This window comes from Gorilla gorilla, chromosome 17 (assembly GCF_029281585.2).
Source record: "Gorilla gorilla gorilla isolate KB3781 chromosome 17, NHGRI_mGorGor1-v2.1_pri, whole genome shotgun sequence".
NCBI lineage: Eukaryota > Metazoa > Chordata > Mammalia > Primates > Hominidae > Gorilla > Gorilla gorilla.
This window is the reverse complement of record NC_073241.2, coordinates 108,709,843-108,722,101: the sequence shown is the minus strand read 5'-3', so window position 1 is coordinate 108,722,101 and position 12,259 is coordinate 108,709,843. Positions and strand designations below refer to the sequence as shown.

Genomic DNA, 12,259 nt, shown 5'->3' with positions numbered 1-12,259 from the left:
CTTTCCCCAGAGCCACAGGCGGGGACTGGGGTGGAGCTGGAGCTGGGCATCCTGACGCCAATTCCAGCATCCAGCCTGGCCTCTGGTCAGGACACACACACCATCCCCAGGATCTGCCCCAGCTGCAAGACACCAGCTCTGGGACTGACCACCCACGTTCACTGGCATCCACTGTGCCCCCCGCCCCCAGGCTCCATGCTCACTGGACACTTCAGGCAAACACCAGGCTCCAACGCTAAAACTTCAGTGACCATCTTTCTAAAAATGAGCCTGGAAAGCAGCTTCCTGGAGAAGGTGAGGTTTCCGAGGAGAATCTGAAGTCCTCAGATCTGCTGGTGATACCTGGGGGGCTCTGGGCCAGGCAAGCTGTAGCCCTCTGAGAGCTCCGCCTGGGCGTCACGGTGGCCCCTCCGTGGCCCGTGCAAAGCCCCTGAGCCAGCTGCATCAGACCCGCTGGACAACAGGCCACACAGGCGGGTCGCCCTGTGCCCCACGCCCCACACGCCTGGGTGACCGTGCCAGGCCAGCCCTGACGTCTGCCCAGCACGGAGCGCTGCGGAAGACCCGCGGAGCCGTGGCTGGCTCTGCGGCTGGGGGTCTCCGGGGAAGCACAGGGACGCAGTCCAACGGTGGACAGAAGGAAGGCGGGGTGGGGGACCAACGTGGGGGTTTTGTCGAGCACAGGCCTGCGGCTCCTGGGGGGGCCCTTTGAGGTGCCACGCCGAGCCACCTGTTCACTACTCTGCATTCTCACCAAAAGTTGTCCAAAAGATATTCCTTAGCCAAAAATGCCACATTACATACACCGGCCCAGGAACTCACACCCACACTTACTGCTGGGCCCGCTTATTTGTCTAGAAGCCCTCTCGCCTGTTGGAGCAGAAACATAACATTATGTTAGGAACCAGCTTCCATCTCACACCAGTCATCAACTCCAGGAGACCCGAAAGCACAGGAGCGGAACCGAGGGAACATGACGGCGGCGTGGATCCGATCACGGGTGCCCAGCCTCCCTCCCACACCCCGACTTCCTCTCGGAGGCATCCGTGGCCTTCAACCGGCTCTTCAGGCCCCACCTGCTCCACACACTTCCCCTCACTGTCCAGACCTCAAAAGGGGCTTAACTGCAATTGATTCATGTACAGATTCCTTCACTTCCTGTTTCCCAATCAAAAGAGTATTTATTTCCAAGACAGCTGATCCCACAGTGGAACTACCATTTGCTGGTAGAAAGGTAATTCTGAAGAATTTTTTAAAACCCTAGCAATTAACAGAGCAAGTCTTGGGGCCTCCCCACCACCCTCCCACAGGACTCAGCCCTGTACTGGCTGCTCAGCCAGTGACGGAGCCCAGAGCTGGGCCACACGGGGTACTAGAGCCAGGTCACCGGAAGGTTCTAGATGAAACGGGGCAGGAAAGGGGAGGCGGACCTCACAGGTCTCTGTGTGCAAGTCCTCTGGGGCCGTAGCCCTTGACGTTTATGTGACGGTGGCCCAGGCGTGAGGGGAAGTGAGGAAGAGGAGGAGACTCCGCCCACAGCGAGAGCAGGAAGTGCATGCAGAGGCCCACGGACGCCTGGGGCACCCGAGGGCCTTTATTTAAACTGAAGTATTGCAATAAAACCTGATTCAATGAGGCAAAGAAACACCATAAAGCTTTCATTAAAAAACAAAAAGGGCTCACCTAAGCATGCGTTTTCCCTGATCAAACAAATGACAAAACGAAAGCTCAAATGCTTGAATTTCATTAGGATCCCTCGCCCAGGTCCTTGGAGGGCGGGTAGTGGATAAAGTTCCCTTGTTCTTCCTAGAAGAAGAGCAAGGTGTGGGGTCAAGCTGCCCCCAGAGGCCAAGCCCCACACGCCGGGGGCCACTGTCCTGGCTGTGAGCCCCTCCCTCCTAGCTCCCAGTGAATTTGGTTTCATGACCCACCTAAACCGTATTCAAATCTGAGTTATTTAACTATTCAAAGGGATCATATTTACATGAAGGGAAAATATTCCCAATAACTTTCTTGACGATTCTGAGGTGCTTGGGCTGATTCATGTCACGTCAGACACCACCACAGAGCTCGGTGACCCCACTCCCTGGCTGCCGTGTCGGAGGGCCTGGCTCTTTGCCAAGGAGGGTTCACTAAATGACAGTGCAGGTGAGCAGGGAGACAGCTGGATTCTAAGCAATGATCGCGGAGAGCACATTCAAAATCCCTTAACGGAAAGGCATGGCACGGCCCCTCTGCGGAAAGCGCCACCTCCTCACTTTTGAGTCCCCTGATCTCACCGGCTCGCTCAGCCATCAGGTGCCCCACGACACACATGTGGTTTGGGGGTGCCAGGACAGGCGGCCACGCGGGGAGCACCCGGCTCTCAGGCCGGCCCAGTCCCACTGGCCTCAGCAAGTTCCACATGTCAGAGCTGTTAAAAGCGATCTCTCTCACTCTGAGAAATAATTCACTTCAGAACCACACACCTTTCTCGTTTCTGAACCACCACAAAAAACTGTATCGGTGCCTGACATTAAATTAATACATGAAATACTTCTGGTCAGGGCTCCCTACAGGTGGGCAGCATTCTAACCTTGCAGACCCCGCCCTGCTGAGCCCCAGGGCACCTGCCCCTCACGACACACAGTTCCCAGACGGCCACTCCCTCACTCGCTGTGCGCAGGGCAGGACAGCCACGCCTCTGCCTTGCGCATCAGGCCAGCACTGCTGACAAGAATCACCAACTCCAGCCACAGCCAGATCTCTCATCTTTCACAAACTCTGAGAGGCGGCCGTCACAGACGACGTTATTTTTCATTTTAAGGAACATTCCCTTCAGCACTTGCTGGGGCTGAACCGCAGGTCGACCCCCAGGCACTGCTGTCACCTCTCCAGACAGCCACGGAGTCTGCTGTGGGTGAGGCCAGATGACAACTGTGAATGTATTGGAAATAAAACAAAACGAAGCAGGGTGATCCACGCCAAGACCTTGCTGTTGGAAGCAATGTGCTTAGCAGGCCTGGGAAACGCTGCCTCACAGTGGCACCGGGACGTGGTCAGGCCCGCAGCATGACAGACAGCAACAGCTTCCCAGACGCCGTTCCCCCAACAATCTGCCAGCGAGAAAGATTTACAAAGGCAAATAGGATGGCCTCGTCACAGCGCAAACAAACGGTATTTAATGTTCCATAAATAAGCACGCCAACGCCTTAATAAGGGTCCTTCGTCCAGCCCGGGGCCCAACCTGGGACATCGTTCCTCAGAGGTACTGGAATATTCCCCCTGGTCCGACGCACACATAATTTTAAAGCATCCTTTTTGAATTCTGTTTTCAAGGAATTAAAACATATCCAAGTTGTTCATGGCTAGCTGAGATCTTCCTTTGAAAAACACGACACAGAACTGAAATATTCCAATCTGCCAGATAACTCCACCTTCCACGGAAACACCTCTAGAACCTCAGGGGATGAGCTGTGCATGGTAATAGCAGGAACGCTTTCCTAAAACACTGAACTTGAACAACAGCGCATTCCTAATTCAGCTCTCCCCTGGGACCTCTCTGCTCACCAGGCGTCTCTGCCACGGGTTTCCTGCTGCAGCCCCTGACCAGCCACGGGCACCCCGGGCCCTCTTGGGGAAGAGAAATCCTATTTGGTGAAAATGGACTTGAGAATAAAAGTCTTCCAAAGCTTCAATTCTGCATAAGATGTTGCCTTTCCACAAGTGAACCATTAAATACCCCAGCAGTGGGCACAGGCCAGCGGCAGACCCAAGCACACAGAGGTTCGGAGGGTGGCCCCGACTGCCAGGGAGGCTCCAGCCCAAACACAGAGGCCTTGGCCAATTTCCTCTGAGTTGCCACGGCGACAGTGCTGGCAGCAGCCAAGCTGGCCAAAATAACTTAGAAAACAGGAGCCCTGGGGCGGGAAGCAGGGCACGCCCGCCTCCCAGCTGACAGCGAAACAGCTATTTCCTGAGCCCCAGAAGGGAGCGGGACCTCCTCTCTGCAGAGGGAAGCCCGGGGCCTGCTCCTGGGTGGACACAGCCAGAAGCCAGACCCTGGAAGCCCAAACGCCACTCCCATCCCGCCTGGGAAATTATTTACAATATTCTCTTTTCATTGTCCCAACAAATGGTTACTGAATATCTATTCTTTGCACCTGCTGAGCACTTTCGAAATAAAGAACAAGACAGAGCCCCTCCCTCAAAGCACCCCGTGAAGACGCGGGACCTGTGCCCGCAGCCTGGACCTAAGTCCAGCAAGATGGAAGGGGTGGGGGCCACAGCGGCGTGGGCCAGGCTCCTGGCCACAGACAGCCACCCTGCGGCTGCAGCCCCCAACCCCGGTACACTGACCTCAGCTCTGCCAGGACGTACAGCCCCTTCTCAGGGGATCCGGCTGACAGACTGCCTCCTGGGCTCAGGGCTGGCCACGTCCTTTACAACAAAGCTTGACTTTCTGTGCTTAGTCTAATCTATAAAACCCAGTTTGCCTTGCTTTGCAGTTGATCTCAGACTTACTCATTTATTCATTTATATCCAGGTTCATCCCAGAAACAACGTGAAGTAGTTTCTATCACCCATCAAAAGCTGGAGAGTCAATGTAATCATTTAACAATGTGATATAAATAACACCATTGAATAATCATCAAAATGCAGTAATAATGGTAATAAAAAGAAAGGAGAAAACAGCACGGGTGTCTCACGGGAAAACACAACATGTACACGTAACGTATGAGATACATAAAGAACCTTTCCTAGCAACTTCTTGACACCGTAAAAACAGGAAGGGGCTCTTCTCAGCTCTGGCCTCTCCTGCTCGGAGCCCCAACTCCTAAAGCCCAAAACCACGGTGGTCTCTGGAGGGGCAAGGACACAGCAGAGAGGTTTCACAAGCAGCCTGGAGAGCCAGCGGCCCAGTTCTGCGGGGCTCCCAGGGAAGGGCGCAGGTCCGGAGGGCCCAGGATGCCTGCAAGGGTGAGGTTCACGGCTTCACTCATTCTGCTCAAGGAGTGTTTTGGGGGAATGAGCCGGGTGGGTGCCGGGGAGGACTGTGTCCTGAACCCACCTGGAAGGCAGCCACCTGCTTCCGGGTCAGGAGGGACCCCATGTTCACCAGGGTCCCCATATCCAGTGCCAGCAGGAAGCCCACCCACCTCAAAATGGTGTATAAACTGTGGCGTCCTTGTGAGACCAGGCCTCGAGGGGCAGAGACAGGCCTCCTGTGCGTCTTCCCGGATAAGCCTGGAGTTACCTGTGCAGTCACAGGAGAATGCTGCCGCCGGCGGTGTCCTTCCCCTGAGGCTGCTGTCGCGCACAGTCACGTGTGCACAGAGGCACGGAAGTGGCCCTTGTCACTGGGGGTGCGCTGAGCACCTGCCAAGCCAGACACAGTGCCCAGTGTGGCACAGCCCACCCTGGAGGCCTGGGAGGCCGGGAAGACCCAGCTCCATGGGGATAACTACCCCCTGTGCTTCTTCAAGGAGGCAAAGCAGTGAAATCTTCAGCCAAGGCCGAGGGCCCAGGGCCGCACACTGTCCTGCAGGCCCCCGGGCCTCTGACTGGGGTGTAGGGCCTGGGTTCTGGCGGCACTGGGCCTGTCGCAGGCCCACAGTCAGTGATTCACGCTGTAAACGACCGGGGGTGTACTGGGAGGTCCCACCCGACCCCCGATGACTGCACGGGTGTGGGAGCCTCCACCCCAACAGATCCCAGAGGGGCCACCCTGGTGGCCACACTCTCGTGGGACCGACTTTCACCCCATAAAGAGAGGTCGGGAGTGGGGCAACACTCTCGCATGGCACACCCAGGTAGAAAACTCTTCTGCTGAAATGCCCTGGCTCAAGCCGGGGAGGACTGGAACCAGCTCTGGAAGGCAGCGCCAGGGCCACAGGCAGCCCGGGTGGGAAGGGCCTCCAGCGGGTCTCTCTCCCACCCTCATCTGCCTTGGCTCCCACTGACCCCAAAGACCTAGAATCCAGGCCCAGGCAGGGAAGACATTTGGGGAGTGGTGAGTTGTGAACCGCAGGCAGCACGGGTTTGGTTGGAGCGCTTATTTTCAAAAAATGATCAAGACGTTGGAGTTTTTAAAAGAGAGTAGTGAATGATACGGAAAATATGACCCTCATTACAGACTCGGCGGAGGTCCCTGCTTGCCAAGCTCCTCCGGCTTCACCTCCGCGCGGGGAGGGCAGACACGAGGCCTTGGAGAATGGGCGCAGACAGGGGCGGACGGTGACCAGCCTGGGGTGACCTGGACAGAAGAGATCCCGGGCAGCCGGAGAGGGGCCCAGGCCCAGGGGTGCCCACCCCACTCACTCGCTGCTCTTCGGGAGTGGGGAGTTATTTGTGGTTTGTTTACCTGAAACCCTTATTTCTGACACAGAAAAGAGAAAATGAAAGAAAAGGCTGGGGTCATGGTAGCTCCGGGTAAACTTGAAAGCTGGAGGCTTGGGGGGGTCTGCGGGGCGTGGGGAGACGGTGGGGGGGAGGGAGGGTGACTGTGGGGAGGAAGGGCCAGAAGGCGGCGGCAGGGGCGGGGAGGTCAGGGGGAGGGTGGCTGGGGGGAGGGAGGAGAATGGCTGAGGCGGAGGTCGGGAGTCGGGTGGGGGGGGCCAGGGGAAGGGGGGCGGGGGGGAGGTCGGGGGGCGGGGTGTAAGTCGGGGGAAGGGGGAGGACGGGGGGGAGGGATCGGGGAGGAGGTCGGGGGGCAGGTCGGGGGGAGGGTGTACGTGGGGGGGGAGGGTGTACGTGGGGGGGAAGGGGGGAGGTCGGGGGGACGGATCGGGAAGGGGGGCGAGGGGGTCGGGGAGGTCGGGGGGCGGGGGGGTCGGGGAGGTCGGGGGTCGCGGGGGTCGGGGAGGTCGGGGGGCGGGGCGCGGGGCGGGGAGAGGGTGTCTGCGGGAGCTGGGGCGCTTCTCCGCCTCTGGCAGCGCCACCAGCCCTCTGTCCGGGACCACTTCGTCCACGCCCGTGTCCGGGCTGCGCTCTCCCCCAGGACCCCGCCGCGAGCGCTCGGAGGAACCGCGTCCGAGCCCAGGACGCCCCGCACTGCAGCGTCCCCCGCCGTAGGCCCCTCTGTCCCGGGCGCGCCGGGGACTCCTGGGGTCCCCAGGGAGCGACGAGGACGCAGAGGGGGCCTGGGCGCCCCCAAACCCCGACCCGGCCCCGCGCCCCCCGCGCCCTCCGGGACTGACCCACCTGGGGCGGCCGCGGCGGCGCCCTCGTCGCGCTGGTTAAACTCGAAGAGGAACTCGAAGTCGAACTCCTGGTCCTCCAGCCCCGTCATGGCGGGTCGGGCCGGGGTCGGGGCCAGAGCCGGGGTCGCGGCCGCCAGGAGTTCGGTTCTCCCGGCGCTGCCCGCGCGTCCTCCGCGTAACGTGACCCCCGCCCCTCCCCCCGTCCCCGCCCCGCCCCCGCCCCCCGGGGCGTTTCCGGGTTTACATAAACAACCGGCTCGCGGCCGCCGGCTTCCGAGTTTTAAATAAACTCCCCGGGCCGAGCGCCGGCCGAGGGCTCGTGTCCCCCCCGCCCCCGCCCCCTCGCGCGCGCGCGACCCCAGGGGTCCCCCGGCCTCTTGTGCCCTGGGGGTCCCGGCCCGGCGCAGGCTCCTCCGGACCCGGGGGTAGGGGCGTCGGGACCCCACGAGCGGCACCAGGTACCTAAGGCTGCACCCAGGGCGACTAAATTTTTTTTTTAAAGAAGTTTTCAATCCGGGCCTCCTCGGGAAAGCGGCTGCAACGGTGACCCCCGAGCGCCACGTGCGCGCCCTGCGGAGCCCCGGGAGTGGGGAGGTCCCAGCCCGAGGCCGCCAACGCTGGGAACCCCGATTTCAGCCTGACGGTGCCGGGAAGCGCAGGGATTCCCGCTGGGTTCGTGGCGCGCCCCTCGGCCTGCAACCCCCTGCGGGGGGCCCGGCACCCACCGGCCTGTCCTGCGAGTCCCCAGCCTCCAAACACCCGCCCTGCGCGCCCCCGCCCCGCGGGAAACCCGCCGGTCCTTCTAGGGGCACCTCCAAAGATGACCTCCTTGAGCGGGGCGGGCGGGAAGGCGGGTTCGGGTCCCACCCTAGGCGGCCCGAAGCCTGTGCGCGGCGGGGATCCGGAAAGCCGGGCTGCTTAGCTGAGGCCGCCCTGGGCCTGCCTCTCCCGCCGCGTGTTCTAACTTCCCCCGGGGTCTCCGCACCACATACACCCGACATGTGGAATAGTAGGAGGATGGTGGGAGTCTGAGGGCGGAGGGGAGTCGGCCCGGGGGGAGGGGTGCGCGTGTCAAGGCTGGCAACCCCAAAGCTCCTCGGAGCGCTCCCTCTGGCCTGCCCCGCGGGCACTGCCTTTTCCAGAGGCGAGAAACCCTCCAGTCCCAGGGTCGTCCCCGGGCTTCTCCCGCGACCCTTTCACTGGCTGGTTTTCTCCAGTGATAAGCCCTCATTCCGTGTGGCCTGATTTAGTTTCTAATAAGACTTCTGACTTTGGGATGGATGTTGGAGCGTTGTTTTGTTTTAGTTTTGCTGTTTTTGCCGACCTTGGGCAAGTGGAAGTTCTGTTTTCTGTTGAGAAGCCACAACGTTTCATTCTCTTTTCATTGTACAGGTTTTTGTTTGTTTGAGACGGAGTCTCGCTCTGTCACCCAGGCTGGAGTGCAGTGGTGCAATCTCTGCTCACTCCAACCTCCACCTTCTGAGTTCAAGCGATTCTCCTGCCTCAGCCTCCAGAGTAGCTGGGACTACAGGCACCCGCCACCACTCTCAGCTAATTTTTGTAGTTTTAGTAGAGACGGGGTTTCACCATGTTGACCAGGATGGTCTCGATCTCTTGACCTCGTGATCCGCTTGCCTCGGCCTCCCAAAGTGCTGGGATTACAGGCGTGAGCCGCGGCGCCCGGCCTGTACATTGTTTTTAAAACTCCAGCCACCTTTTTATCCCCACCATAAAATTATACACAAATGACAGCCCTTATCATCTGTTTAGACTAAAACTTTTTGCTAAACTGTCCCGCCTGCTGGTGGCCCCAGGCCGCGGGCTCTGCAGGGATGGAGGCTCACTGCTGCTGTCCTAGGACTGCACTGGTCTCCATCCCAGAGAAGGGGTCGGTGGGGCGGCTCCCCTGCTGCTCCTAGGAGCTCCCCCTTCCCCCGCCCCAGTGCTGGGCTTCCTTCCTGCAAATGGTTCAGAGCTATTGGTCCAGATTCAAAGCTGCCCGTTCCACAGACACTGGGTGTCTCCATGGAAGTGTTTAGCTTGGACGCATCCTCCCAGAGGCTGGGGATGTCTGCGGAGGCAGAAGCCCCGCTGGGTGTGATGAAGCGGGGTGCCAGCGCCCTGCCATTTTCTAATCTGAGCTGGGAAACAACGCCGTGAAGTTAAGTGGCAGAGAACAGGGTGAGCTTTGTTTGGCCCCAGCCCGTGGGGCATTGTGTCTGGAGCGACTTCTGACTGGGTGGCTACCTACAGGCCTGTACTTCTCTGCGTTCTCCGTGAGGAAGCAAGCCCGGGGCCTTCAGGAACCACGACGCCTAATGAGCTTCCACCCAGATGGTCCCGAAACCCGAGGGACGCAGGGGAGGCGCCCAGGTCCTCAGATGGGCCAGGAATGGCCTCGTGGGGCCTACTCAGAAGGACTCAGAGTTTTTCCCGGTGGTCTCAGAGATGGCCGGTGTGGAAACCACGCGTGTCCCCATGCTGCCGGCCTGTGTGTATCAAGGACTAGATCACACTTTCCGGCTGGCCCAGTTCTGCAGCCCTCATAAAATACACCCATGTCGATCGGGCGTCGCTGCCCGGCGCACTGCCTTGCAGCAGGGACCTTTTCGAGCTTATTTTCTTCAGTAGGAAACACGAAAAATAGCCACTGCCCCGTCGTGTTTTTTCCTTGTGTAAAAGAAAAGGGCTCTTTACTACAGGTCGGCCACCGGCTCTTCAGGTACAGAGATCTGAACATGGAAAGACCGGCCTTTCTAAAGGGAGTGATAATAAACACTGCGGCGTAAGTGTCCCAGGATTTAAAACCGAAACTCCAACAAAAAAAATTTTTTTTAAACTCTGCTACTAGCAAGAGCACATTGTGTAAAACACTGACACGGGACGTGGTTTAAACATGTCAACATTTTCTAACATTGGGATGAAATGGTGTCTACCTCCCGTCCCGTGAAGCGTCAGGGCACCGACCACACGGACCCCCCTCCGTGGAGCTCACGGCCCTGTGCTCAGCTCTGCTAAGACCAGCGAGTTCTCCAGAGCTGGGGGAGCCCGGTTCTCAGGCAAGCCCCGCAGTTATCAGGGTCGCGCAGGAAGCGGCAGCGCTCGGAAGAACGTCTGCCCTTATGAAATACATATGTTGGCAGGTGTGCTGGCGCTCTTTAAATAAATTATATAAAATATTTCAGAGCTGGTAAGGAATTTGGAAAAGCGTCTTCCAATTTCCATTAGCATTTGCAACCCCTAATCCCTAACTCGTATGCTCACACCTCTCCAAGGGTATTTTCAAAGCCACTTGCAGGAGCCCACCCGGCATCGCCAGGGGTGTGTGCCGGGGACGGGCTAAGATGGGGGGCTGGAATGTGAGGCTGCGCCGCAGGGGGGTCTCAGCGCCCCCCACACCGGGTTTCAGGGACCCACACTGTGCCATCTTTTTTTCACTATAAAGAAGCAGCTCGAAGCTTGGCGGTTCCTTTTCAAACTTGCCTGAAACATCTTCTCTGGCTGGAACTCCTGCCTATAGGATTTCAAAATGGCTTAAATTCGGGGCTGTGCTGCGGCCGCGCTTTGGATCTTTTGGTCCTGCAGGTCCAGGAGCCGGCGTGACGGGCTCGGCCCTGGGGAATTCGGGGGCGCGGCGCGAGGGAGACGCCGCCACGAGCTCAGGGTGGGGGGCGCAGAACCCCCAAACCGCGCTCTTGGCGCCAGAGGGTGGCTCTGCCTCGCTCAGGAAGACACGGGGCATCCTTCACTCCCAAGGAAGCCTCCCTTCCTCCCTCCCACGTGCCCTCTGCGGTCCTGACGGCCCAGCCTCGCCCGTCCCCAAATCGCCGGCCTGCGAGCCGCTTCCTCGGCGGGACCCGCGGCGGCCTCGCCTCGCGCCCTCAGCGCTGGGGCAGAGGAGACACCTATTGGCAGAAGGCGCGCTCGGAACCGGGCTGTCGGGAGCCGGGGGACGTCGTTCCCGGTCCGCGCCGCGCCCCTCCCTGGGCGCACAGACCCGGCCGACCTCGTCTTCTGGCCGGGACCCCTCCGTGCGGGCGACGGGGGCGGGGGCGGGGGGTGCGGCCTGGGCCGTGGGGGGCGCAGGGGTCCGGGGGGCGGAGGCCGCGCGGGGCTTACCTTCCTCCGCTGACTTCATGGTGCCGCCGGCGCGCGGCGCGGGCCCCAAAGTTTCTCCTCTCCCGAAGACCGCAGCCGCAGGGCCAAGTGGAAACTTGGAAGGGACTGGAAAGCTGGTGCTTGGCATCCGCGCGGCGGCGGCGGGGAGCGGAGCGGCGGGCGGAGGCACAGGAGGAGCGGGCGCCCCGCGCTGCCGAGGTCGGGTCTCCGGGAAGAGAGCCCTCGCCCCGGGCTCAGCGCCGCGCGCCCCGGAGGAAAGTCATCGAGGGGCGTGTGCGCGCGTGGCGGGGCCCGGCCGCGGCCCTAGGACCTGCGCGGTGGCTCCGAGCCCTGCCCGCGCCCCGGTGCCCGCGCCCTGCTGCTGGGATCTGGCGCGGCGACTCCGCCGGCGAGTTCGGAGCCTCTGAGTCTCGCTCTGACGCAGGGCCGCGCTCTGCCTCCTGCCTTTTTAAAGCTGGAAAACACCTCCCCCGCCTCCCCGCCGGCCCGGCGGCTCCCGCGCCCCCTCCCTGCCGTGACATCACGCCCCTGCTGCCCGGGCCCGCGCGGGGCCCCGGGGACGAGTCGCCGAGCGCCCGCCCCTCCCCGCGCCGCGGCAGCCGCTCGCCTGGGGGCAGGGGCGCAAGAGGCGGGGCGCGCACGGGGAGGGGGGGCGCAGGGGGAGGAGGGGCGCAAGGGGAGGGGGGCGCAAGGGGAGGGGGGCGCACGGGGAGGGGGGCGCACGGGGAGGGGCGCACGGGGAGGCGCACTCAGGGAGGGGGGCACACGGGAGGGGGGCGCACGGGGAGGGGATGGGGGCGTAGGGGCGGGAACGGGGAATCCGGGGGCCGGGCAGGGCGGCGCTGGGGCTGGCGGGGGAAACGGGGGCGAACGGGCCAGACGGGACGCCTGAGTCCACGCGGGTGTCCGGAGGGAGCCCGGCCCTGCTGGAAAAGGGGCGGGGGCCGGGGAGGGGTGTC

General features: G+C 61.2%; 1 protein-coding gene across 4 annotated transcripts in view; it reads right to left on the bottom strand.

Annotated features, from left to right (window-relative positions):
• NFATC1 (nuclear factor of activated T cells 1) overlaps positions 1–11,747 on the bottom strand; it is a 134,008-nt gene extending 122,261 nt beyond the window's left edge. Inside the window, exon 1 of one of the 4 annotated variants that reach the window (XM_055368668.2) lies at positions 11,301–11,747. In XM_055368668.2, the coding sequence (XP_055224643.1) occupies positions 11,301–11,427 (127 nt within the window). In that variant the 5' untranslated portion in view covers positions 11,428–11,747. Of the gene's footprint in view, positions 1–7,182; positions 7,399–11,300 lie in introns of those variants that run through there. The other 3 variants (XM_055368670.2, XM_055368669.2, XM_055368671.2) reach the window with 3 other exon arrangements.
• Positions 11,748–12,259: the final 512 nt, after the last annotated feature.